General features: G+C 41.9%; 1 protein-coding gene across 9 annotated transcripts in view; it reads right to left on the bottom strand.

Annotated features, from left to right (window-relative positions):
* The window catches only part of LOC116333174 (adhesion G protein-coupled receptor L3-like), a 260,507-nt gene that overhangs the window by 179,725 nt on the left and 53,417 nt on the right, over positions 1-27,365 (bottom strand). For all 9 annotated transcript variants that reach the window (XM_039609515.1, XM_039609509.1, XM_039609512.1 and 6 more), the window contains exon 3: positions 11,200-11,437. In XM_039609515.1, coding sequence (XP_039465449.1) covers positions 11,200-11,254 — 55 coding nt within the window. In that variant the 5' untranslated portion in view covers positions 11,255-11,437. The remainder of the gene's footprint in view (positions 1-11,199; positions 11,438-27,365) is intronic.

The raw sequence follows: 27,365 nt of genomic DNA, 5'->3' as shown, positions 1-27,365 counted from the left end.
GCCGCACTTAACACTGAAGAGCTATCAGATGTACAAACAAAGCTTGCAACAAGCTGAGGACCCATAAGGAGGGAGATAAAACAGACACAGTGTGAGTGGGGGGGGCAAAACACAAAGTGTAAAAGATGTTTGGAAGATAAACGCTCTGATTTATTTTCATTTACAGTGTGTTTAACATATTCATTTCTGCATTTTGCTTGAACAGTTTGCTGACAAACCGTTGCAGATTGTGCAATTATATAATATAATCAAGCCAAAAATAGGGAGCAGGAGAAATATCTGAAGAGAAATGAAAAAAAAAGCTAATGCTTGGATATGGCTTCCAAATTAAAAAAAGATTACAACACCAGATTTCACATACAATAAATCTAAATCTAGAAGCAGTGTGTGAAGTGATGCGAGGTAAATAAGCCGCTTTCGTGTTTTGGCGAGAGGTTTTGGGAAAATGTTGCCTGCAGTGTGTGGATGAGCACAATTACATTTGCAGCTGGTCAAGTTGGGCCTTGGACGTTTTCTCCTTTTTTTTTCTTGACGTCAGTCTCTACGCTCGGTGTTCACTGCAACTCGGTGTTTCCAATTATCTGAAGCTGTTTTTACACATGCAGTGCAGCCCCAAAACTTTTCTAAGTGCCTTTGAGAATGCAAACGTCCAACACAGGTGGAATGGATATTTTCAAAAGTCCAGCCAGCTCCCTGCTACAAAGTCTGTGTGAAGTTCGACTGCACGGTAAAACTTGCCAGCGTCCTGGCTTTTGCACGCTCTGATGCAGACTCTCTCCTGCATATGTGAAAGAGAACAGCTACCATACCATTATTAAAAGATGCTAAAAGCTGGATAAGAACAAGTCAAAGCCAGATGACCAAAGAGGTTTTCATGGCGGTTCATAGGCCTTCCTCTTGGTCTGCCTTTGTAACCTTCTGTATACAGATTATTACATAAAGAAAGGCTATTATGAGCATTTTGGCTGCACTCACGTCCACTTTCTCTCTCTAAATAAAGGTCTTTTAATAACCACGAGTATATTAAGCTTTCAGACTCTCTGATTGCTTGTGGGGGTTGTCTTTTTTCCTACGACTTGTTGCTGTACTCCCAGATCTCAGCATTTAACTCGTCCGGAGCTGTGCTATCATAACTGATAAATCTACTGAAAATATGACCCAGTTTGTAATAAACTGGAATTATACTTTGAGCACAGAGTCAAGGGCTATCTCGGGGAGTCTGTTCGGTCAGGATATCAGTGATCCATGGCCTAAACAGACGACTCCTCCCGTGGGTAACAGCTGTGGTGTGAGACTGAGGGCAGGCTGTGACCCCTTGAGCCTTGGATACTGTACATCTGCAGAGGATGCAGCGGGAGGGGAGCACTATGGAAGATTTGTGTCCTTCTGTGTGGGAGGGTTTGAAAGAAAGATAATAAAGAGGGAGAGGGAGTGTGTGCGTGTGCGCTGCTCATGCAGTACATAAAACGCATAAACTACACTGTATTTTCCACCCAGTGCAAAGCATTGGAACTGTAAACTACTTGACCCTGGCATCCTTCCAAACAAGGAGGCCACGCTGAGGAGCTACCATTACTCTCGGGCTATCCGTTCCCCTCTCTCCTTCCTTTTATTTTAATGAGAGCACAATTAATAAGGAAATGGACCAGCTTCCCAAAGGAGGCTGGTTCCTCTACAATGGAAGCCTTCTTTTGTCAATGGCTGTATTGAATTCCTCTACAAGGCCACTGGGCTATACTGAAGGCCATCTCTAGTATCGTCCCCACCCCCACGCAACTAACTCTATCGCTTCTTACCCCTCTCTGTTCTTCTCGAGCTCTCATGGGCTAATCTGTGCCACGGTATCATTTGATCCCCCCTACGCTTTTGCTATAAATGCACACTTTACAATACTCAATATTGATTCGCTGAGGCAAAATCATCAGCCACTGTGCATGGTTGGTTTATTCAATGATAGAGCTGAGGGAAGAGAGAGCAGGGTCCCATGCTACCTTGACTATAATTGGCCTGCTGCATCTGTGGTGAACTTTAGTTTGAGGCAAAATGGCATTGGATCTTTGTTTGTGAATGAATACATTAAAATTCACCCTGTTAGCTCAAGTGCCGCATAAGGGAAGGAAAGGAGATCAAAAGGAACAGTGGCTGATTAATCCTTTGCCCCTTTTGTTTTTCAATTATTCCCTTTGTTGGTCAAATAAAGGAGGTATTGCTTCACACGTCCTCCGAGTCCCACAAAAGAAGGCACCTGTATTTTCCTCTGCATTTGTCTAATGCTCTCAATTGCTCCTACAAGGCTGAACAACAGCAATAATACCACATGCAGCAAAAGATGTACTGATAATGTGCAAATTAACATTCCCTCACTGTAATGTACTGTACACAATAAGGCTACTGTAATATGCTCTTCATTTGCAAGGCTGTTTTTTTGTTTTGGCAACAGGGAGCCGTTATGCTAATTTCTTTATCAACAGAAAGTTAAAATGTCTCTCGGTTGGGCCAACAGAAAAAGCACTTGAAAATTTGCTACTGTGACCTTTGAGCAACATGTTCCACTAATACGAGACCTCAGCGTCGCCCACCAGTGCCAAAACACCACCACTTGGTCAGTGCTGCCCTTAATGTGAAAGACACTGGTAGCAAGTTTGCTGGTTAGCTATTAGCTAGACTCAGTAGACCGTCTCGGTCTAACTAAACAGTGATAGCTAGTCTTGCTAACAGCTAGGTTGATTACAATGATTAGTTTTAGCATCAACTTTTTTATTTTAAGAATGTAAAAATATCAAATCCCAGCTATGCTGAATAGAATAGTAATTTCATCTAGACAGCCTAGCTAATAGCTAAAATGTCTAGCTAGGTTGTTTAGCTAGGCAGTTTAGCTTGACTGTAATAGCTAAACATTTCTAGCTATTAACTAAACAGCTGCAGTTGTTGTGAGATAAGTTTTAGGATTGAATTAAAAATGTTCTCTTTAAAGCCCAAATAGGATGCAAATTGATTACAATGATTACTTTTGCTATCAATTTTTTAATTTTAAGAAGGTAAAAATATCAAATCTCAATTGTGTTGAACAGAATGCTGATCTCATTTTGAACCGTGTATTTAGAGAGATAAATGGGAACTAATAAACAGGCAGATATTAAGATGGAAATATCCCAGTTCCCAACCACATAAACACAGACATCTATGCAAATATCAACTCATGCTATTAGCAACATGTGCTTGGGAATGACAGATTGTAATCTGAGTAATTAGCAAAATGCGTACAGTATGCCTCAAGGCATGTTTAAATCATGCACTGCTGCAGCAGCAATTCATTATGTGGGTGGTTGGGACACAGTCTCACCACCATCATCATACCCTCATCCGTGATTGTGAAAGCCTTATGGTAGAAACAGTGCTTGGAGGAGGAGGCGGGGGCAATCCTTCCAAGCTGAAAGATTAGCATATACACCACTGCAGTGTCTTAATATCGCTACATGTAATCACATGCACAGTCTGTCACTGCACCTAATGTGCCATCAGAATACAAATCCCGTATCTCACATACATGCACAGCACATGTACAGTTATTCCACAGATGATGGGAATAAACATTCACAAAATAAGAAAAAGGTCATTAATTTCACAAATTGAGTAAAGCACGGGTCAGTGCATTGTCTCTCTGCTTGGTTTCTTTTTTGCCCTTCCTGCTCCTCACATTCCGCCCACACCCTAAATTACTCCCTGACCCCTGCTGTTATGCAGTGTGGGAAACCCTGTGGTATTGTACGCCCACCATTTTTGCTGTGCAAGCTGGGCTGCGGGGTTACTTAGCAATTCTCCCTCCAGCCTTCCTGACACTACAAAACATGCACATGCACTACGCACACACATACACATTATGCAGTCTAATGTAAACTAACATCCACTGCCACTTGACCTCGCTGTCAATATCTGTCCTCATTAAACACCATTCGGCCAGCTCCAAGTCCACTTTAAATGGCATCATTCAGCGCTTAGCAAATTATGCTTGTGCAAGTGGGTTGAGTGAATTGAGATTCTAATTCATGTATTTGGAAGATATACACAGGTCCCGGTGCAGACACCTATAAAACATGGAGAGGTATTTAACCCCACCCTGCCATTCTTAATGTTACTGTCATTCATTCCTCTTGGGTTGCACGTTCTGACAGCAATTTGGCAATGTCAAGTCGTCGCTACGGATGCCACGGGCAGCAAAGGCCATTTTTTTATTCCCCATATCAAGCAGGTATTGATTTTTCACTCATTACAGAAGGACATAAAAAGAGAAGGGAATGTTTGATGCCAAACGCCACACGAAATATATTACGCGGACGTGGAAAATTCAACCGAATCCAAAGAGGACGAGTCTTTCAGCGCTGCATATTTAAATCTAATTGAAAAACTTGTATTCAAACGATGCAACACGTCCTAACAACTGAAACTAAAAGTGAAAACTTGAAAGAAGCTGTCATTCAAGTGGCAGCTGTGCAACCCATCCTTAGGGTGGGTATAAAATTTGATTTTTCCAAATATGCATGTTGTTCGTTTTAGTAAGTCTTGTGGGGTTTATTGTGAAAATATAATAGAGATGCAAATTAAAAAGAAAAATAAACCTGTTAATGCATTCAACCAGAGGCATTTTAAAGTATATCATGAAAACTATTTTCAAAGCAATCCAACTTCTATTATAATATCAATTTAAAAAAAACCTCCCATCTATTTTTTTATTATTTGATTAAAATCTGTGGCTTTCAAGTCAAGACTTCCCTCAAGTGCTAGAAATAAGCACATGTATAGTTTGAAAACCATACTCGCCGCGCCCAGAGTCAACGAGGCATACCGTTTTGCACAACTAGGACTGCGCCCTAACAAAGAATACAGCTGGAACTAAAAGTTTTTACTGTGGCTCAGGGGGATCACAGCTTGATTAATGCTAAAATAGCTCAACAAATTTTCATGAAATCTTGCAATGACATTCAAGGTCCTCAAAGAAGGCTGATTTCTGTGGGTGTGAATGAAGTAGCTTTTCATTATTTATGTATTTATTAATTTTACAATTTAGAATTAAGGATGCTAAACTAAGAAAAATTAACAAGTGTTGTGGTTGTCACAGTGCTAGAATTTCAAACTAAATACTAATATGCAGGAAACAGTGCATGCTTGCTACTCTTTTGATACCGCAGAGGGGAAAAAACAAAATTAAGAGTAATTTTTTAAAGATAAAGATTAGAACAATAGTGGTTTGTGAATCCATTCAGCTACGGCTCTCTTTATTTGCTGCACTTCTGTTGACTTGATGCCAAAAAACAAGTGGCGTCGCTTTTTCAGAATTTCAATATCCAGCCCGTTCTCACTCACGAGGGGTAACATACCGACGATTTGTCACGTCCCGAGGCATTCCTGAGGAACGCGAAGGGTGACCGTCCGCGTTTTTATGCTACGCGCCGGGTTATGGATGAAATCCAGTAGAATGACGCTCCCACGGTAATACACGTTTCAGCCATGTATTACAGTCCTAACCCTAACCTTATCCCTAACCTTAACCACCACTTTAATGACGTTAGATAGTGTTTTCCAATTTAAGTAAAATAAACATACATGTGTAGATTCATTCCAAACGGTTCTCATGTTTCCTCATTTTTCCGATCTCGTAATATAGGGACGTGCTGGGTGCCCGGAAGCATAATATACCGACGATTTGTCACCTAGCGTAAAATGTTATGCTTTGGGAGTAAAAAAGTATACCTTAAATATCAGTTCTGGTGACATCCCTAGTCAGTGTCCCTATGTCTGGCTGCACGTCACCTAGATACAAATAATATGGGTGGACTGACTGGGTGGATTACACCCAGTCATGCAAAAAAATACGCAATAGAGTTATACAAAACAATAAACTGATATCGGATACGCTATGCAAAATGGATGGTAGATAATATGAATGGGCATGGCACTCTTTCCATAAACTCAAAAGGACTGAATACTGGCTTGACCTGAAAGTTTAAATAATGACTAGACATGTTTGTTTTGCGATTGCTTATTACATATGAGGCCGATACCTGCCTCATACCAGCACATTGCTGTACTGCATGTTTCCCATTGCAGCTTAAGATGGTCCAGTGCATAGCAGTGCACAAAGCATTCAAATTGTTCTTGGCCCACTTGTATAACTTTAAATCGTCCCCCACCCACTCATGCTACACTTCTAAATATGTAAGCCCAGCTGTCTTGTCAGTGAAGACTCTGCTGTGCAAAAGCTACAGTTGTCCAACTCTCGATTTACTCTTACCAAAGCGAAACAATGCCGGTCTAAATAAAGTCCTGTTGTTTGGTTTTTTTCTTCATCTAACGTCGCCTTCTAATGCATATATAATTTATCCCTGCCCCAAAGTGCTGTATATGCATGTACATTATGCTGGTGCAAATGAATGATTGACATCCACCCACTCCAAAGCCCACTTATTTGCAATGCTTGAAGAGGCATCTCGCAGTCACAACACAACAGCACATGCCTCAGTAGGCTCTACAAAGAACTTTCTGCGGCTTTGAAATATGAGCTCAAATAAATCATTTGTTTAATTAATTAAGCAAATTAGGCAAATCCAGGGATGCCTTGGCGGATGGAGTCAGTGCCCTGGCAGTAAAAGATTAATTAAGTGGATCGGGTACGGGAACAGCGAGCCTGACGTCAGAGTTTAATGCTCTTGTTTGGTTAGACACAGCTAACCTTAGCATATTAATGATGATACGGGAATGTGAGAAAGAGAGGGTTGTTTGTAAGGCGCAGCTTTGTTTAAGGCCCGCAAGAGAACGCAGGCATGCATGAAAGGCGAGACGGACCTTATGTATGTTCATCTGCAGAACTGCCATTTACCCAGCATTGTTCTGCAAGATACAAAAACCTACCAGTGCAACACCTAACAAACGCTGAACAGATGTGGCAGCTACACATCTGTCTCACTGCCTCATCCATTCCTCATTACCTACCAACCCCTCCCTGCCCCTCCTCACCCAGCAGGATGATATCTGCTTCCACGCTTGATGCATGCGCTTGTATCTGACCGTACAACCAAGAGTCAGACTTCATGTTCTTCCTCTCCTAAATTTGTTTCCTGAGCCGTCATCCATTATAACACGGCGATGTCTCCGATTCCACGGGGCAGTATTAAGCGGAATGAATCTAAAAGTCATCCAGGAGGATTTTACATGCACAGAAACGCATGATTAATGCACCGCTCGGGCATGGCTCGAGTGTTCGGGACATTGCTTTTTCCTTTTGTTAGTTGATCTTACCGAAACAACGACAAGGTTGCGTTCTGCCTATTTTTCAAGCCCCCGTGACAGCATCAGGGATGGAACTTTTTATTAATCTGGCACGGACTTTGTAGCTCCACTCGCGCACAGACCAGAAGATGATAGGGAAGCACATACACTCGCATACGAGCAAACAAAGAGCCACCCACGTACAAACAGCCACGCATCCTTATCGTTCCTTAAGCTGCGTTCTCTCCTTGACTTTCTTTTCTTTTTTAATCTGCTGCTGTGACGGTTGTCCAGAAATATTCCTCATTCTGCTCAACAGAAAAAAAAAAAAGAAGAAAAAAAGACAAGGAAGGCCACTGTTGGGCTTCTATTTCAGCCTCTTAGGCTAAAGTGGCGAATGCATCAGCGTGCATGTGTACTGTGATTATTAAAAGTGCGACTTTGCATGTGTGTCAGTGGGAACGGTGCTAGTTTCTTTTGCTTGACGCCAGTCAGCGTGTGCACGCGCGGGGGTGCGTGTGCCTGACTTTCAGACAAAAGGGAATATAGATGCCAAAGTAGGCCAGCATCCCCCAGAGTACACATTTCCAACACTCTCAGGGTGAAACATGCACAATGACATTGTGGTGAATATTCCCTCTCAAGCTTCCCCCAGCTGCAAAACAGTTCACTGGCAACATCTGGCCACGTCTGCTCATAGCATCAGGACGAGGCTGAGTATTAAATGATTGCTCTTGATGAACATGTCAAATTATTTACTGGGTGTCAGCCACTAAATCTGCTACGAAATGCACCAGTGCGGCTGGTTTTTTGCCTTACAGAGTCTACGAGTTTACGAGTTTGATGTCGCCTATTCCTCGGCGATGAAGGAGAGGTTGATCACAGAGAGAGCAGGATGATTGATTTAAAGGACTGTGAAGGTGTTTTCTCATGGTTCGGCCCGTTTACGAGAAATCACGCGAGCCCCGCAGCTGACCATTTTTCCGAATGATCGCAAACAGATTTTAAGACTGATGAATGTGCTTTTCTCCCATCTTATTCATAACGTACTGACATAAAATAAATGCAGCTGAGAGGAAAAAAGAAAAAGGAAAATGCAGCCGTGTTATGCTTTGGGAAAAAAAAACACTTCAAAAAATGTAAAGTATACTGGATTTATGGCGGCGCTAAAACATGCAAAAGACAGCCCTTACTTCCTTTCCATAAACTGAACGTCACAGGGCGTCTACAGCTGACACGTTTCAGCCACATTTCTCGGATGTCTGCCTTATTTCAACCACTTCACCTCCACCCCCGGGGACGCTTTCTAATGGGCTGCGTCTGTGTAATCCTACAGTTGTTTGTCCAACCGGCAAACGATCGTTATGCATCTTTCTGATGACGACACGTGCAAACGCTCTCGTTCCAAAGACGGGAGAACAGATTCCTCCAGTAAAGCTGCAGCTTTAAGAAAATTAATTGCAGGTGAAAAGCAGCGGATTTTGATGCAGGCAGAATTTCACACCGATAGCCCAAGAGGCGCTTCCGTGCAGCTTGACTGACATATCTGTTTTAAGCAGCACTTTACAGTCAATGCTAATCAAATGAAAGGTCAAAGGGACTAACAACAGTGACCACACAGAGTGTCTGCTCTAAATATGGCTGCTTGTATATGGATATATGAGTGCCTTTGTGCTGCTCGTAACAGTATTAGTTAAGCATTAGTGTGTGTGCTTTGACATTTATGCTGAGGCTTGAATCACAAATGAGTTTACCGAGTTTTATTTTACTACTGTCATTTATTTTAACAAAATCTACTTTGATACAATAGAGAATAAGCTGTGTTATAAGGAGGAAATTGCTTCTGTTGTTTATGTACATCATTTTTTTTATGATGTCAAACAGCCCTCGCTAATAAATATTTGAGGCTGTTCTTGAAAACTACTAGATTCAGACATAAAAGCAGAGGCGATAGAGCATTTTCAGTGGCGGCTCCTAATCTTTGGAGCAACCCACCTTTTTACATAAGAGCTATCCAGACTCTCAAATCATTTTAAAACACTGTTATAAAAAGCTGCTCGCTTGCCTTTAGTTCTAATTGAGCAAGGCACCCTGGTTTTTATTATCCAAATGCACTCTTATTCACTTTGTTTTACTTGTTTTATTATCAAAAATAATCATCCGATTTTCAGAAGGTTATATTTTTTAAGTAACGGACATAAAAGCTTAGGGTAAACTTTAAAATTCATAAAGTTTTACATTCAGAAGCACAGCATATGTCCACTTGTCCCATACTCATGTCTGGATGTGTCAGCTACCTGCCGGCATTCAGGGGAAACTCACGAATCCGTTATTTCTATCAGTATGTGTTTTGATTGTTACTGGTAATCAGCTGTGGAGTTCAAGCACTTTGATATTTTTTATTTTTGAATTCTCAAATTAACCTAAATGACAATGAACTCTCTTTTGGAGTTGGTGTTAAAACTTAATGCTTATGATCAGGCCCGTGAGTGGCCCCCATGGGTAGTACAGTAAGAGGTATCCGTAGTGCTACCAGTCAGCCTCGGTCCCAGTGGCCACTCGCATTGTTGCAAAAATGCAAGAGAAAAATGCTCCCTGTCCCACGCCTCCCTCTTTTAACAAGCCCACGTTTCAGTAGCTATCAACTACTATCACCAATTATTTAAACCAAGTGCCACTACACATTTGCGAGGTCCCATTGTGCCGACAAGTTTGTATTTCAACCCGAAAACAGGACCTAGAACGCTAGGCTAACAGTGCTCCACTGGGAAAAAGGAAGCCTAGCTCGCCATCATTAGCACTCCTTCCCACCAGACTTTCAATAGTGGCAATCATCAACAGCTCTTACCCACACAGCACCGAGTTCATCCTGCATTCCTCAAAGGAGGGAGTCGAGACAGCTTTATAAATAGTCCTTTCTTTTGCAAAAATGAATTTTCATTTCCAGTTCGACTACCTCGTAATGCCTAAACCTTTACTCAATGGAGCTCTCTAAAGACGGATGTAGCCTGTAACATATAGTTGGCCCCCTGACCTTCTTCTGAGCATTAAGGGGAAAAAAAATCAAAAAACGAAGAAGTGTGCTTTTTACCCACCCCCCCCAGTCCCATCCCATCCACAGATATCACAGCACAAAAACAATTCAATTAGCCTCAAATCTCCCATTAATGGTTCTCGCCATATTAAATTAACATTTTTATGGGCCGTTGCCCCACTCCCCGTAACTCCCTACATCTAAACCCAAGCCGCATCCACACCCCGAGCTACCAGACCACCACCACTGACTACTTTTAATCTAAATTTAAATGACTTCATTTACTTTGCCTCTGAAACAATCCACAGAAGGCCAAGGGGAAACGCTGCGATTTCCGTTTACAGAGACGTGGTAAAAGAAAGACCTTGCAAATTAATCTTAAGATCTTAATTCATGAAGTGATAAAAGATGTCCTGTTTTTCTTTTTTCCCCCCTAATTCTTAAAACTTTCACAATCCTAAACGTACGCCACAAAGCCAGCGCGGCGTTAGTGATTCTTTGAAAGTAATTTCAGTTCATTTTTCTATTGCCAGGAGAGCAAGAGATGGAGCCAAGAGTAAGAGGGACAGATCTAAAAATAGATTGAAAAATCAGAGAAAAAAAAAACAGACAGAAAAATCAAAAGAAGAAAAGTGTAGGGAAAAAAAGTTTCTGCGAGTTTAGGGAGTAAAAATAACTGCTAATTAGTGAGAGGAGCTGCATAGACGGCGAAAACGAGACAGACATAAAGTCAGAGGCTTTTATTGCAGTTGGCTGACAGAATCTGGCACTTAAGTAGTGAACACATGAAATTCCGATACAGCTTCAAATCATGCCAATCAGGAAACGCAAGAGGCATGTTTTGTGCCTGCATCTGCACGTCCACGCAGACACAAACACTTGCTGTAATGAGCCAAACTCACCCAGTGCGGCTGGTGCGAAGAGGCTGGCGAGGACTAGCAGGCGTGCGGTCAACATGGCCTCCTCCTCCTCCTCTTACCGCCCGCTGCTGAAGGTCCCAGATAAGTTCAGTACTCAGTGTTTTGCTGGCAAATGCCCCAGCTGGGTGCTTCCTTTATGGCACCGATCCCTCCACTGCGCCACACTTCCCACAGGACCGCAGCAAGCCTTGTTGCTCTGATTCCAGATGCCTTCCAAAGTCTGTCAGAAACAAAACAACAACAACAAAACATGCCTATGAGCTGAACAGAAGACAGGAAGTAAATGAGGTTTGGGATCTCAAAAAACTTCTTGGCGAGTCATTATTTTACGGGAACAATCGGACTGTTGTCTTTTCCAGTAAGAAGCGCGGCAGATGGATGCCCGTGGCTTTATAAATCCTTATGCACAGCCCTTATGGCACTGTGGGTTTCAAGTCGCCATCGAGTGACACAGTGCAAGTTGCTCAGTCTGCAGTCATATGAACTCATACCAGGCGTGATCAACCAAACGCTAAGAGAGCGCAAACCACAAAAGGTATTTTTGGATATTCTGTTGTTGTTTGCTCATCGAAGTGTTAACTCCTTACACCTTACCAACAAATCACTCCCACAGAGAGGCGAGCACTGAGCAATGAAGCACACGCTGCTATGTTTGGAGAATTGGTTATGCATATGTGCTCTAGACCTCATGTATTCTCTCAAGGATTGATGGCAATTGACATAAGAAACGCACTAGTGTTTTCACTTTCCTGCGGGTAAGAACCATAACTTAACAGTTTGGGATTTTGGTGCTACTGGGCTTCTTTCCAAAATTCTAGTCGGCAAAACAGTTCACAAAGCAGAGCTGCCCTCAACCTCCTCTAACACCGTGAGAGGGCCCCGTGAGTGAACTCCTGACAGAGGAAGTCATTGCTAAGCTAGTGCTACTTAGCATAAAATGAGCTGCAAACATCAAATATGTTTTGCATGGCGATTCCTGAAAGCTTTGCCACTATTCAAAATGAAGATATGTAACATAACAGTGAGTTGTGAATGAATAATAGGGTGCACGGTTAAAGAAGGATCAACAATATAATCTGATGCGATTCATAATATGATCCCCATAAAACAAATATCATGATATTAAAGTTAAATCAGCTTTAATGATTATCCCCCCTCATCTACAAAACCCTTCTATTATCCACCATCAGCCACGATCTGCTGCAGAAATGTAATCTCTGTAAAACGACACAAGTCAAAGAGTGCACACAATCCTGGCATCCACTACACAATCGCCACTGCTGCACATTAGGCCGTCAGTAGTACATTCAATATTATGGGGGAGCTAATTCCTTTGCGGGAGGGACGAAAATCTGGTTGCGAAAGGTCAAGCGCTGCGTCAAAGGACACGGCACTTGGGAAGTTGACTGACATAAGAATCTCAAGTTACACGAGCAAAACACGTTTATCAGATTTTCCATATCAGCCCCCACTCTGTACAAGCAGTGGCGACTCAACCCATCTCAGAATCTAGCCCTTAATCCTAATTCAAAAAGCCACGATTGGACTAATCAGATTTTTTTGAACAGATATTAATGGACTTTACAGAAGCCTATCATCGGTCTCTGCATAGGAAGGCCATTTGGGCAATATTAGAGGTTAAAAGTGCTCATTAGCAAAGTCTTGGCAGGCCTCCATGAGTGAACTCAACCAGAGTTTGGACGCCATCTACCGAACCACCCTCTGCTGTATTGTTCGCTCCGTCCCGTGCATGCAGAAATGACTGTGGGACTCTTAAGAAGTTAAAATAGCAGTGTGAAAGAGCGTGCTTGATCAAAGCCACGTCCTTATGAGTAAACAGCGCTTTTAATAAAACACTTTGACAGCTGCCAGAGAGCTAAATTAAATACGACATCAAATCGGATGCTGAGACTGCCTTGACAAAATAAAAAATACATTATTCCAGGAATAATCACCTCCAAATACTCTGTCCAAGCGGCAAATTGGATCTGAGTTTTATAGCAAAGGATAAGGTTTGGGAAAATGCAGACTAAAAATATTAAAATAAAATTATATATATATGACAAAGTTCAAAGCTAGGATTGCTGGCATGTGCTTGTTTCCCCCCTATATCTCAGGAGATAGAGGTTTTTTTTTCAATGGGATGGAGACAATGAGAATTTGTGTGTGTGCACGGCACATCTCACAGCACAGCCTATTAACCAGCGACTACTTGCACAGGTGTTACTTAAGAAATTATCACATAAAATGAAGAACACTATCACAGTTGTTAATTTGCTCTCCAAAAAAAAAAAAAAGTGTAGAAGAAGAAAAAAATGTGTGGGCTTAGGTACTGAAACTGGCATCGCGCGCCAAAAGAACACATCATAAAATACATATTTATGAGAAAGGCTTGGACCCTGTTCAACGTAGAGAAAGCGGGGGGTTTGGGGTGGGGGAGAAAAAAGGCCGAGCGCTAGTCCGGCATTGCCAACTCGTCTTGTATTCCAGAAGGAGCCTTATGATACATTATGGTGCTGACGTTTCAAGGGTACTTGTTCTGAGGGGGATTTAGGATAACTCCCTTAGATAAGCTGGCCAACATTTAGCAGACCTAGCAACAACTGCAGCGTCTGTTCTCAGCCACATCAAGGAGACTTCTTCATTACGGCCCTCGCAACTTTTTTCCTCGTCGGCGTCGTTTTTGTTATTTCTGTAACTGTGGCGCGTGCCAACAGAGCCAAGACGAAACCTGACAGTTTTAATTAACTGAAGAGTTTACCTGACGAAGCCGGGTGATAGGAAAAGTAAGGAATGTGGTTGTTGGGGCGAGGGGGTGGGCGTTGTGTGACTGCATTCAAAAAGAATGGCAAAGAAAAAAAACAAGCAGGAACATAAATCTGTTAAGACAATTTAAGTCAGATCCACAGCTGGTGATGGTATCAAAATGGCAAATAAATAAATAAATTTAAAAAGTGTACGTTCATTAATCATGTGTGGAAGCGTTGTTTTAAACGTGCTGAACACTCATCTCCTTTGGTATGACATTGCAGTGTTAAAAGCTACAGAAGAAGATGTTTGGCTTTGCTGATTTACTACTAAACACCTCACGCAATCTTGACATTGATAATGCTCCCGTGCTCCTCCAACCGGGTGAGACTCAAATGTGTTATGTTGTAATTAGTCATGCTGTGTTGACTGCTTTGTCAATGACACCTGATATGAAAAAAAAAAAAATTTATCTTGGAAAGCCGGATAGGAAAACCTGAATAAATTCCACACACACATGCTAAAAGGAAATCGTAACACACCCATACCTCGGGATTTGCTGCCGTACCTGTCACCATTACGGTGTAATTTCTCTCCTGTAAAATTGTTGGAGGCCGTTTCATATATTTTACAGAAGCCTTACTGTAAACTCTCTCTTTCTTCCTCTGTTTTTTACTCCAATGCTTCGGCGCATTAGAGATAACCAGAAGTCAAATACAGTATGCCAGTTGTTTTACATGCTTTTTCCATGTACTTTACATATTTAAATACACAACTACTAGTTTACATCTGAGTCATTGTCCCCGCACTGTGTTTGCTGCACCACTTCACTCTGCTTTGGGTCAAGAAGACAAATCCACTCTGAAATATATTTCAGAATAAGAAATCAGGCGTATACGGTACATTTCACCCGTTGAGTGTTTGCATTTTAATGTCGAATACAACGCAGGAATGCTAATGCTTGTTGGGTATTGTTGCTAAAGGTGGGGCACAAGGATAGGAAGTTACTAAAAAATGTAAATAGTAATGTTAGTTTTTTAATTTTATGGAAATATCATTTAAAAAAAAATCAGATTTATTATAACCTGATGTAAATATAAGTTTTTTTTCCTAAACCAGCGGAATAAAAATCTGATGTGAACAATGATTAAAAAAAAAAAATCCTTGAACTGTACCTACATGGAAGCAGAACTTCAAACTATAAACACATAATGAAATTAACCACATTTCTATTCTCAGAGATAAAGAAAGAGAAGTCCTCCTACTACAGTGCCTGATATGTATTGTTTTCATTACTGCTCCGGCTTAGTTTTGATGTAACATATGATTTCTTGCCTTTTAAAATGCCACAAAATAAAAAAGCTCTCCATTATAATCTCTTAAAGGCCAAGATGTCCAGTCCAGAACCCAAAGATCTTTAATATAACGAAAAACTTAAGCAAACACGAACAATTCAAATCATCTGGATGATGTTATGAAAAATGTTCCCCGGGCAAATAAAATCTTTTCATGTGACTCCTCACTTTGACTTGTGGCCGGCGTTGACTGTAGATTTTCATTTTAAACCTTATAAATGTTGGATTTCATCACACGCAGCGCTCTCATTTCACCAATACAGATGGTGAGATAGCCATCGCGCTGATTCGCATCACTGCCCCGGTGGGCACTTCTCCGTCACTTCACGACCTGAGGAAACTGAAAATGATTTCTATTAATCCGGAGACCTTCTATTCAGCGTCGCCGTAACAATGTGAAACTTGATCCTCGCTGTTATCTGATGGGGACATACGAAGTGCGATATAACTAGTCACGCATGCTTGAAGCCCTCCCATGTAACGCTATGTAATGAAGTAGGATCAGGTTAAGTAGCATGTCTCCGATTTTCAACTGCTTCATGTCCAGATGCTTATCGCACCGGCAGGGAGGGCTTGGTAATTTTTATGAGACAGACAGTGTGTTCATGCAAATGAAGTGTCTCATATAAAATGAATATTAATCAAGCCCACTGTCTGCATACAGTATGATTGATGAGCACTCACTCGGAAATCTTAGGAGATGAGCTGAGATGATTAAAACCGAGATGATCCTTTCCGTCTACGGTTAAAGATTATTTTTTCCACTCGGTTGAGCTTCCAAACCTTGCTGATGGCTTAAAATTGAGCGGTCAATTTTATAACGCTAAACTCAGCTGAAATGTCATAATCGCGCTTTGCTAATGCGAGCTGAAAGGTGTGAAAAACCAAAGGTAAATGGAGAGTGGTCTTTTAAAGGCACTGCGTGCATCCTTGGAGCCTGACAACGTGAGCAGCAAGGCATTCACTCATACAATTGCTTTTCCACAAGGGACCCCAACACAGCTAGCCACTGACAGGCAGATAATAGCGCTAACTTTAGCCTGTACAGTGTCTGAATGCTCCTATATGATAGGCTTGTTGAGTGTGACTGATGGCCTGGGTTAAATAATGGGGCCCTACCTCCGCTCCTCCTCGCACACAAAGGCACTGTAACCCCTCCTGACACGTAAGACACTTCCCAACTGGAAGACAATGGCAACACAATCCATTAGAGGAAATTACTTGTGTGCACAATAAAAAAAACCTGGGTGCAAAAACAAATAAAACAAATTGCCATTACAAATATTTAACAGTACACCGGGATGCTATAGGAATGAGCTGAACTCCCACAGGGGAGAGAAATAAAAACACACAGGCAGTTGGGTGAATAAATGCAGATGGATGCCTCGTTTAAAGGCAGGGCAAATCTGCCTTGAGACAGTTCTCCATTATAATGCAAAGCTCAGGCACTATCCATTTTCCACGTCTTCCTTCTTTCAATCCTCCCTCTCTTCTTCTCTCAGCATATCTTGCCTAATGCAGCACAAATGGATCCCAGACAAAGAAAAAGAAAGAGAGAGAGGAAGAGGCGGGTAATAGGAAGGACAGGAAAGAGAGAAGGATGGACTATTGAGAATTGGGGAGGAATGTACAGTAAGAAGGACTAGAGGATAAGAGGATGGGAGGACAGAGAGAGAGAGGTAGAGGGGAGATAATGAATGACGGAGTGAACACGGAATAAAAACCAGTAAAAGCGAGAGGAAGACGTAAAGGGTGGGAAAATTACATGAACTGATGTTTGAAGGTAATTAATCACTGACTAGATTCAATGTACACCCTTCACGTCAGCTGTTGTTGCCATAGTGGCTCAGGTGGACAGGTTACCATGACAACCTCACCTGTTGGCCATTAATCACCTTGCAGGAGCAATTGGCATGCTGTGCCCACAAACACTGCAAGTCATTATGTGGCCAGGATTGATTTTGGATGCGAGCTAAAAGGGCCTCATATTACGTGACTACGGGAGACTGAAGCAGACACCACTCAAAGGAAAGACGCTCACCATGTGTATGAGCACAACGGGGCTTATAGGTATAAAACACAGTGACCTCAAAGTTGAACGCCACACAACCTCAGGGAAAGTATAGATTTCCTCTAGGCAGCAGCATCGATATATTGCCATTATGTTATGCTGACACAGCTATCTTCAAAGATACAGATGGATAGCATTGGCAGGGTTATGGATATAATTGCTCTGAGGTAAAAAACCAGTTCTTCATCTTCCAGCTGACAGTACCAACTTAATTTTAATAAGTGTTAACAGCCCTAAGGATGGCAGTATGCGTTTGTTAGCTTACTAAGTTTTAACACTGGATGGATGATTTTGATTTGGTAGGTGGACGGAGCTCAAAGACATCGGGGGTTGACGCTGAGATTGACTTTTCCCTTTATATACCTCAGTAACTATTGATGGGCTGCCAAAAGATTTAGTGAATTTTGGGCCAACAGTGAAGCTTGCTCTTATCCAATAATTATATAATACGATTTTGACATCGGTGGTTATCACGGCTGAATACCACAGTACACGTTTGGCAATGTAGCCACAACAGAAGAATTATAATTTCAGGTTTTGAGTGAAATATCTCACCATTACTTCTCCATCACCATCTGTTTCATGGTAGCATGCCAGCATCCTAAACTATAGATGGCTAAAATTGTGTAGGAGGGTTGTTACAATAGTAGAATTTCAACCGGATACAGATACAATTTTTGATACCAATAACTGTAATAGATTACATTAAGAAAAATTTAAAGTAAAAATATTTAAATAAAGTTAATCAACAATACTAGTCCATGCATGTGTTCAGCAACCGCCTGTTTATTTACTATGCTGCTGGTGGCTTGGGACATTATTTATGTCGCTGATAAAACAGTTTATTAAATAGAGTTTGTAACATAAGCTGCTACTGTTTCTGTCTTGTTGCTGCTACTTTTCTCAGCTTCAGTCTGGGACATAATAGAAACATAACACTTTTTAGACACAAAGAATTATGTTGAATTAACACTGTCCTTTAACTTTGCAGACGGGCAGGGCTGATAACATTGGCTGCCTGCCTACCTCCCACCCACATTAACATTAGCGTTTTATTATTAGCCGCTAACTTAATAACTTAATGTGGGCCGTCGACCGTAACAGTGGGGTTAGGGTTGGGTTAGGTAATAGTTGCATAACTAACGTTTAGATTTCTGCTACTGTTCACACGTTCAGCTGCTAGTGAGGGGAGGGGCTTTGTGCCTGCATGTCTGCAGTGTTGCTGTGTAAAGTTGCACCCCAACTGGAGGAGGTGAAGACAACACTGTTGTTACTGATACTGATTCAAATGAATGTATCTAAACTCATGTATTTGTTTTTCTGAATATCTTTTTTTTTTTACTTTTTAAATGACATAGCGCTATATGCAGGGCATTATGAATGATGGACTTGTAAGAGTCAAAAGGTCAGATGAAGAACGCAAAAGTAGAAGTAGTACCAACTAATAATCAGCCGGCGGAGGAACACGGGTCATCAACAGCTACGTCAGTACCAGTGCTAGTTAGTCAGGGAATAATAAGAGTCTCGTAGCACTGATTTGTGTTTGGTCTTTGTTACATTTTTATATGAGCGTAGAACAACCTTTTTCGCGTCAGGACCGGTTTACGTCTGACAATATTTTCAAGGACCAGCCGTTAAGGTGTCGTGGATAAATACAACAAAATAAAACCAGTACTGGTACCAAAAAAAGAGGATTTAATCATAACACACGGGAAAAGACCCAGGGAAACCGAGTTAATGATAAAAACGATTCAAAAATAACGATAAAAACCCTGAAAAACATAAATTTCACACCCAACCCTTAACTCTCTCGGCCCGGTACCAAACGACTCACGGACCGGTACCGGTCTGTGGCCCGGGCCTTAGAAGGTATTATGTGTGGTCAGAGGCTTGACAACTGATTGCCTACAAAGCTAGACAATAACGGTCAAAATCTACAATCATCTTTTCCAGTAAAGGCACAATTTCCGTGCTTGATTTGAACACTACCATGTTGAAATTCATGGAGAACACAAGCAAGTGTGTCATTTTCCACTTTGCAATGTCCCAACTCATGTATCCAAATTATGGCAAAGTCATGTTAACAGCTTGACATTAGCATTGAGCTCAAAGCTGCACCATGTGAACGGACATATGGGGAAAGACAGTGAGGCTATGGGCTGTGAAACTCTAGAATCTATATCTGAATTTTCCTCCTAATAAAAGTTTAGTTTGGATTGGCTTTCAAAATATCTGCAAGCCACTTTACTGCTTTCAGAATGGACAACATATGGTCAGCTGAAAACCACATGAAGCATTGTGAATACGAGCCAGAAAGCTTATAAAGAAATATAATACAAGCTGCACCCTTCAACGCCTGAAACAAAGCCGAACCCAACCATTTTTCTAATTACTGGTGTCATTTTTCAGCACAGTCTGAACTCAGATGAATCCATGTTTGGAGGGCATCTGCTCAGAAAAATCTCAATTTACTTTCTTTGTATTTGACTTTTTCAGATCTCAATTTCCTTCCATTTTGTATTCCCTCTAACTGCATTTGCATAATTTTCCAATTGACACTTCATTCCCTGCCAGATTTGAGAAGGAAGGGGAAATCGCAACCGTACAAACAGACACACACACACACACACACACACACACAGACGCCCGCAGACACACACAAACAACAACAGCAATTTCAGCTCAGCCTCTGAGTCAGGGGTACAGCAAATTCCAATGTCAATAACACTGATCCCAATGGCGCATGCATTTCAATATCATTATGTGATGCTGAGCCAAGTGCACGAAATATAATGAAATCTTAAAACACGAATTGCATGGCATCCATGGCCAGGCAAATGTGATGCACATTTTCAGCAACTACATAATGTATCATGCTGCATGCACTCAACGCAGACTTGATTACAATGTTAATTCTGCCTTCCATCTGGTCCTGCGTGTCTGTGTTAGTGTTGTTGACCGCAAATTGCGATGGTGTGTCTAGGTGGCATAATGATTGTAGCATGAGTGTTACCGATGGCAAGAATATGTTGTAAATGGTCGGGAAATGAGAGGTATGACTGTGTCACAAGCAACCACAGTGGTCACAACCACAGGGAATTCAAATGGCTTCCACCTGGACTCCACTTGCAGTAAAATTAGAGGCAGAGCAAGACAGGCAGAGGAGGTGGAGGGGGGTGAGACGACGGAAGCAGAAAGATCTGGTTGTTTGAACAGAAGGCATGTGTGTTTATATACGCGTACGTGTCCATCAGTGACCACTTGAGCTAGAATTCTTGAACGAAAGCCTGGAGTGATGGTGTAGGTTCACAAAGGGGAAGCAGGGAGGGGAGCCAAGAAACTCTAACGGCCCCATGACTCACTGGATCATTTTTGGTTGCCTGGAAGTGTCAAAAAAAGTTTAAAGTGGCGACAGTGGACACAGATAGATAGCCTTTATTTGCAACTGACAAATAAAGGCTATCTCATCTCTCATCTCATCAGATAGCAGAGTCATCAGCTATTAGTCACCACACATGTTTTGCTTCCAAAGAACTACACTTTCTTGTAATCTTCAGAAAAAGTTCTCAAGGCTTTCTGAAGGTCTCCCAAAGTTTTTCTTTGGAGATCGGCTGCTTTTTCACTCATTTTCACTTTAGTCCTTGGATTTTTTGTTTGTTTTGTTTAAGCCACCTACAACTAATCTATAAATTATTCAAGCGTAAAAAATGCACCTAACTCAAGCGATGAACTTTGCCAAAAAACACCCCCCCCAAATAAACCCAACTTTAAATTGCCTCTATGCACTTTGTTGCTAGCAGCCTGTCATAAAAAGAAAACACATCATTTGTTCCCATTTCTTCAGCTGAATCAATGAAAAATGCCAGATAACACATTTTGACAGGCACAAAATAGTATTTTTTGTACCAACAAGGTGATTCACCAAGAGGTGTTAGCCAAAAACTTGGCATATCTCACTATGGTGTGCAGTGCGTCCTTAACAACATTAAGGAAAGCTGACAAGTGGAGGACAAAAGAAGAACTCGCAGCCTTAGAAAAGAAAAACAACCATCTACAGCAGATGAACAGTATCTGAAAGTCGTGTCTTTAAAAAATACAAAAAAAGATTGTTTTTCAGCATATCAATGATCCCAAACACATGCAGTAAAAGCATACCTGGATGGAAAAACACAGTGGAACACTATCAGTCATGAATTGGCCTCTCGAGAGCCCGGACCTCAACATTGTTGAAGTAGCGTGGGATCATCTTTACAGAGAACGGAACAAAAGGCAGACAACATCCAAAGAAGAGCTTTGAATGTCTTCAAGGAAGCCTGGACAATTATTCCTGAAGACTACTTAAGGAAATTGCGAGATAGCTGCCTGAGAGTTGAGGCTGTGCTGAGGAATAAAGCTGGTCGTAGCAAATATTGACTTTCAAGCTTGTTAGAATTGTACAAACTCTGTTTTTGGCTGCTATCCTGTATTTCCATGTATGTTTGCAGATGTTTCAATAAATCACCATCTTCCTAGCAAAAAAATATGCATTTGATTTCAAATTATGTGCATGTTTTTTTCTTCAGAAAGCTCCCAATAACAGATTTTCTGTCACTCTTGATTAATGTCAGTGAGACGATTTTACATTTCCAAACAAAGAAGGACCACACTCCCTGTAAAGAGTAATGTGACAATCTAATTTGTGAACTCAGAAGGAGAAAAATTCACCGCTCACTAGAAGGTCCTTTTATCGAGGCTTAACGGTGACATTTCAGTCAAAGCAAATCTTTTGTTACAACCAGCTCTGCCCTTTTATTGTGTGAAATGTCCCAGTCCTCGCAACGTTCCTAAATGTGCAAATATCAATATGAAGGCGTGAACAAATAATCGATGCAGCAAATATAGTGTGGTATGTCTTCTTTGCAGGAAGTTGTTGGCTCAATGGGACCAGAACTGGCACATATCCTTTCATTGATCGTTGTCAGGTTTTTATTTTCTTGTTCCCATTTTCATCCTGACCCATGTTTCTACCCCAAACTTTAATTGTGTTAAACCCGTGCATTCAGCGGCTTATTTTTTTCAGCGACCTCATTCAAAGTAGTCTTTAAATGTCGTAAAGCCATAAAAAACACTCAAAGACAACATTTAACACTCGAAGAATGTGTTCGGAGAACCAAAGCAAACAGCCCAACGAACCCAGACGCATTCTTTGTGGTCATCGACAGTCGGCGCCCTTGTTGAATCAGACCCCGTCTTATTCACCTGGCGTTTAAGGGTAAATAATCATCCAAACATAGTTGGCGCTGGGGTTAAAGGTGAATTGCTTCGTAGGCTCCTTTAGTGTTGTCTGGCGGCTTTTAGAAAACGCTGGCTGAAACGTGAGAGAGCTGCTCTCGTCCGAGACCCCGGTGACCCGGCTTTGGAGTGATCGATTAGGGAGCAAGAATAAACTTGCAAATGCCTGGTGCAAGACTCGGGGAAAAAAAAGGAGAAGTTCATTGGGAGGGGAAGAATGTGGGTAACGCTAAAAGGTTTTTACCTTTTAAACTCTGTTTTGTTTTTGTATTGCATACTGGATTTGACTGTCTGCCCATGCACAATGCTTTGAAAATAATAATAATTTTTAAAAAAGAAGCACTGATAGTAGCTGCCAGCCCAGATAAGATCATATGAAGCATGAGTTAATATGATCTTGGCTCAAATCATTATGGTCCGCATTCACCCCGGAAAGCCCTCCCTTACCTAACACCTTCTGTTCTCTTCCCTGAGTTCGACTTATCAGGAAATGCTCAAAGATAATCATCTGTAATTGGGCGTTTTGTTTTTTCCCAGCTGTAGGGAAGAGGTGCCTGCCGAGTAATCTATGGAAGAAGTGCAGAGAGCTGGCAGGCAGCGGGGACCCAAAGTCCTCACTTAGACTAGTACAGAATGAAGTTTGATGAAAGTCTGATTGGTCTGGGCAAACATCCTCATGGGGTATGTCTCTGGACAAAGAGAGCAATACTCTTCTCCTCTGTCCAGGAAAAAGCTCTCAGGTCTGACAAATCACAGCCAGTCTCGAGGTGCCTGGTCTCTCTCCTAGATTTATATCAACCTCAATCTAAATGTCTGCTGAATTTCAGGAAACCTGTTTATTTTCTCCCCTTTTCTTTGTCCTGATCTCACCTATTGTCCACAGCTTTCAAACACATGCTCACACTACTGTACAGTTACTTATTACTTATTCCACGTTAGGTTTGTGTGTGTGTGTTAAAAAGAAAAAGTGAAAGATGGCATTTGAAGCAGCCCCGGCTAATGGACTACTTGTGTTATACACTCAGCAGCATGGACTTACATGCTGTGCTACTTTAAAAAAAAAAGCCATTTAGGATCTATTGGCTTAATTTCACTAGATGCTGACTAATTCTAATTAAGTCATTAAAAACTTGGTGTGATGTACAAATCTGCAAACACGAGGGACTTAATGAAGTGAAATGGAGGCCGGCGAAGAGCGAACCGCACCGACACCGGGTAGATGCTATCGGTGGCGGCTCTGTCTAATTTCTGTGTGAGCGCAATAGTAAAGGCCAGTTAGTTAGATGTTTTAGACATCAAACCAGGAAAGTACCTGCGTGGTGCAGGGGGAGGAGATAATGCATTGTGGGAGTGTGTGTGCGCACCTTTTTGCATTTTTATGCACCCTTCACTTTGGGAAGGGAACCACACACACTTATATATACACAATCCAACGACCTTGCCCTGCCTCTGTCTCTTGGCTGAGTGGTAGAATGTGTTTGGGTTGGACTCAGCAGGCAACCTATCTAAATCTAAAAGAGGAGGTCTCCTGGGGTGAGGCAGCCACACAACGGTCGGGGGTAGTTAGCGAATGTCAAAGTACAGAAAGGCTGTGTAAAATGCGGCTTTTACAGCACTGTGATTGGAGCGTGCATGTGCACGAATGCACACGCTGGACTGATGCGACGCACTTTAATGGAAAGTCTATTACAGGAAAAACCTCTAGTCCAAGACTTAAGAATGCACAATATGGATTCAAATGAGGGGTTTGGACGGATGGACCTGGAAGGCATAACAATTGTGGTGTGATTGGCCTGGAAAGCATAATAATGTTTGCACCCAGAAGACGTGATATGGTGTGTTTGCTGGCAACTTGGATACACTACAGAAGACGCGCGGTCTCATTTTATAACAAACGCTCTTGCACAGTTGCTCCCGCAAACTCTCTCACGCCCCCACCCCACCATCGACCTCGTGCTCTCCCCCATTCCTTCTTTGTCTCTCCAAAATACACTTTAATTTACATAGCGTACAATCATCAAGACTTGTGATCCGGGTCCAAGTCCTAATTGCACTCTGGTGTAATGTTATTCATCCACTTTACTCCACAGCCACAAACACCGTTCTGCCATCTCCACCGAGTGAATGAAAACGAGGGAGTCGGTAATTGCTTTTGACTTCCCGGAGTACACCAACCCAAATATACAGAAAAACTGCACAAAGCCCCTCGGAACTCAACATTATTAATGAGACTGCCTCCTGTGTGTGCCGGTGGTACAACAGAAGACACAGTTGATGTCATTAGCTCTTTCCTAATCAATACGGAATATGTCAATGCTGGACTGGTCTTTGGGAATGACCTACGGTGCAATTTGGCCAAAGAGAGTGGCCCAAAAAAAGAGGAAGTGATCCAAAAAGGTTTTTTATGCCAAAGTAAGGGTTTTGAACCAATTAGTAATCTTGTTTTAGCAGGCAAGTTAAATTAATAGATTAATACATACTACGTACGTACATAATAGAATAATGCATGATTTTTTAACACACTCTGTTGTCTCTAATGTCTGTCAGTTAGAGAACTAGACTGAAATATGTGACAGAATACGAGTTTTTCTTCATATTAAGTCTCTTTATTAACAGTTGCATGAGTTGTCATAACATTTGTATGTGCATTCATGGTTCCCAGATGATGAGCCTCTAATGAGCCCTTTTATCCGTTGCCTATTACTATTATGGGCTGTATGTTTCAGAAATTATACAAAATACTTCTACTGCACATGTAGGCTGTGCCCGTGATCACATTTCCAACAAGCTGACCCCTTGTGATCCCCACTACACCCGAAAATCCTGTGGTAGAGGTCTGCTTTTAATTACTAGGTCAAGGTTAAAAACTAGAGGAGGGCCTCTCGACTCTGAAACAATCAAGGGATCAGGGAGGCTCGCTCTGTTTCCTCATTTAAATCTTCTTAAAAAGGCTCTATTTTCAGTTAAACTTACTATCTTTATCAATTATCTAGCAATGACACTTTCATCAGCATCGCTTGTAGTTTGCATTTAGTGCTAATTAGCAACGCTAGCACACATGACACACACACTAACACCGCAATCGTGTCAGCAGTTAGCTTAAATCCAGCGTCGCCGTTTAACTCGAAGGGACAGGCTGGCGTTTTCAAAAATCCTGTAAGACAAAAATCTGATGATGTATTCCCATCTGGATTGCCGCTTGTTGTAAATTTAGAAACTCTGCGGGCCGCGCGCTGACTCACGATGTCAGTATCAAACCGTTTTGACACTGATGCCAATCTGACAGTGGTTTGTTTTGCATCACTGTTGAGTCTCATTCATCCAAAACCCTCTCAGACGGAATAATATTGACTCCAATTCTGGGGAGTCCTGTCAGCCACCTCTCTAGAGGGGCAGCCGAAACTCAGCCAAAAGTGACTTCCCACCCCTCCATCCTTTCTCGTTTGATTCTCCTCATTTCATTTCTGCATCAGCCCGACACTGGAATGTTATTGAACCTGCACGACAGGCCATCAGGAGCGAGTAGGGGGGCTAACTTTAAAGCAGGCTCTGAAACTCTATCCTACACGCTACCCCTTCTCCATGCACCCCCGCTAACGCTCACCAGAAGAAAGGAGACTTTTTTCTTATATTTCGGGAGTGCGAGGGCCTCGGTTTCAGTGCCAGAGACTTTCTTCTGACTTGGACATGGAGCAAAGAGGGGTCTCTGAGACTCACCACAAGTCTGGCACGCAGCTCCTGGACCAGTTGGTTTCAGCACAGGGGGGAGTCTGGAATGGGGGAGGGGAGCTCCCGGCTCTGACACTCGTCCAATACACACAGCTGATGCCTCGGGCTGGCAAGTCTAATAACATCATCTGTGTGAGACATTACTGGTGGATCTCATGTTTAATATGTCCATCGGGAGGGGTGGAAATATTATGACTGCAGCCAACACCACAATGCTCATGTCAAGAATTTCAGAATGGATATGGTTAGGCAACTCTTGGCAAAGCCAGTCGTACAAATTGAAAAATGAAAACTCCACCACGACTAGCATAATTACGGGTGCCTCTGATTAACAGATGACTTAGAACTCCCACAGCAGGGGCAGCCTTCCCTCTAAAAATCTGTTACCATCTTGTGTTTGAAGAGGCTTCATCAAATTTGATGGATACTTCCAAACCGAGGCTGACAAATGAGTAGTGTGACACATGCGGTAAAGGGAGGATTAAAAATGTGAACATTTAAGTGGCAGAGCCTTATTTTAGATATGACCAGAGGCGGTGGGGAGAGTGAAGATTTTATAGCAAACAGTATTTTATTGACAATATAAGAAATGACCTTATTTGTAATACCATATGCTTAATATTGACTGCACATGGTGTCATCTGCATGTGCTTTTAATCTGATGCATTTTAGTAGTAAAGTACAGAGAATCTGCTGCGTGTGTGCGCAGATGTCACCTTTGGAAGGGTGTTTAGTCTTGCGTGGCTCAAAGCTGGTAAAAATCTTTTCACATATTGCATCGTCTTTGTGAACTTGTTTGTAAGTTATGTAGAGAAACTATTGAAGTTCAGGACTGTGATTGTGTTTGTTGAAAAGCCACACTTCTGAAAATGCTCACCAATACTTTACCAGACATATTTAGCATGTCATATATCACAATTTCTCTCTTTTTTTATTGCCCAGTCCTATGCACTGTATGACTGGGCACATGTTAC

This window comes from Oreochromis aureus, linkage group 3, assembly GCF_013358895.1.
Source record: "Oreochromis aureus strain Israel breed Guangdong linkage group 3, ZZ_aureus, whole genome shotgun sequence".
Taxonomy (NCBI): domain Eukaryota; kingdom Metazoa; phylum Chordata; class Actinopteri; order Cichliformes; family Cichlidae; genus Oreochromis; species Oreochromis aureus.
The sequence above is the reverse complement of the archived record's forward strand: the minus strand, read 5'-3'. Positions and strand labels throughout refer to the sequence as shown.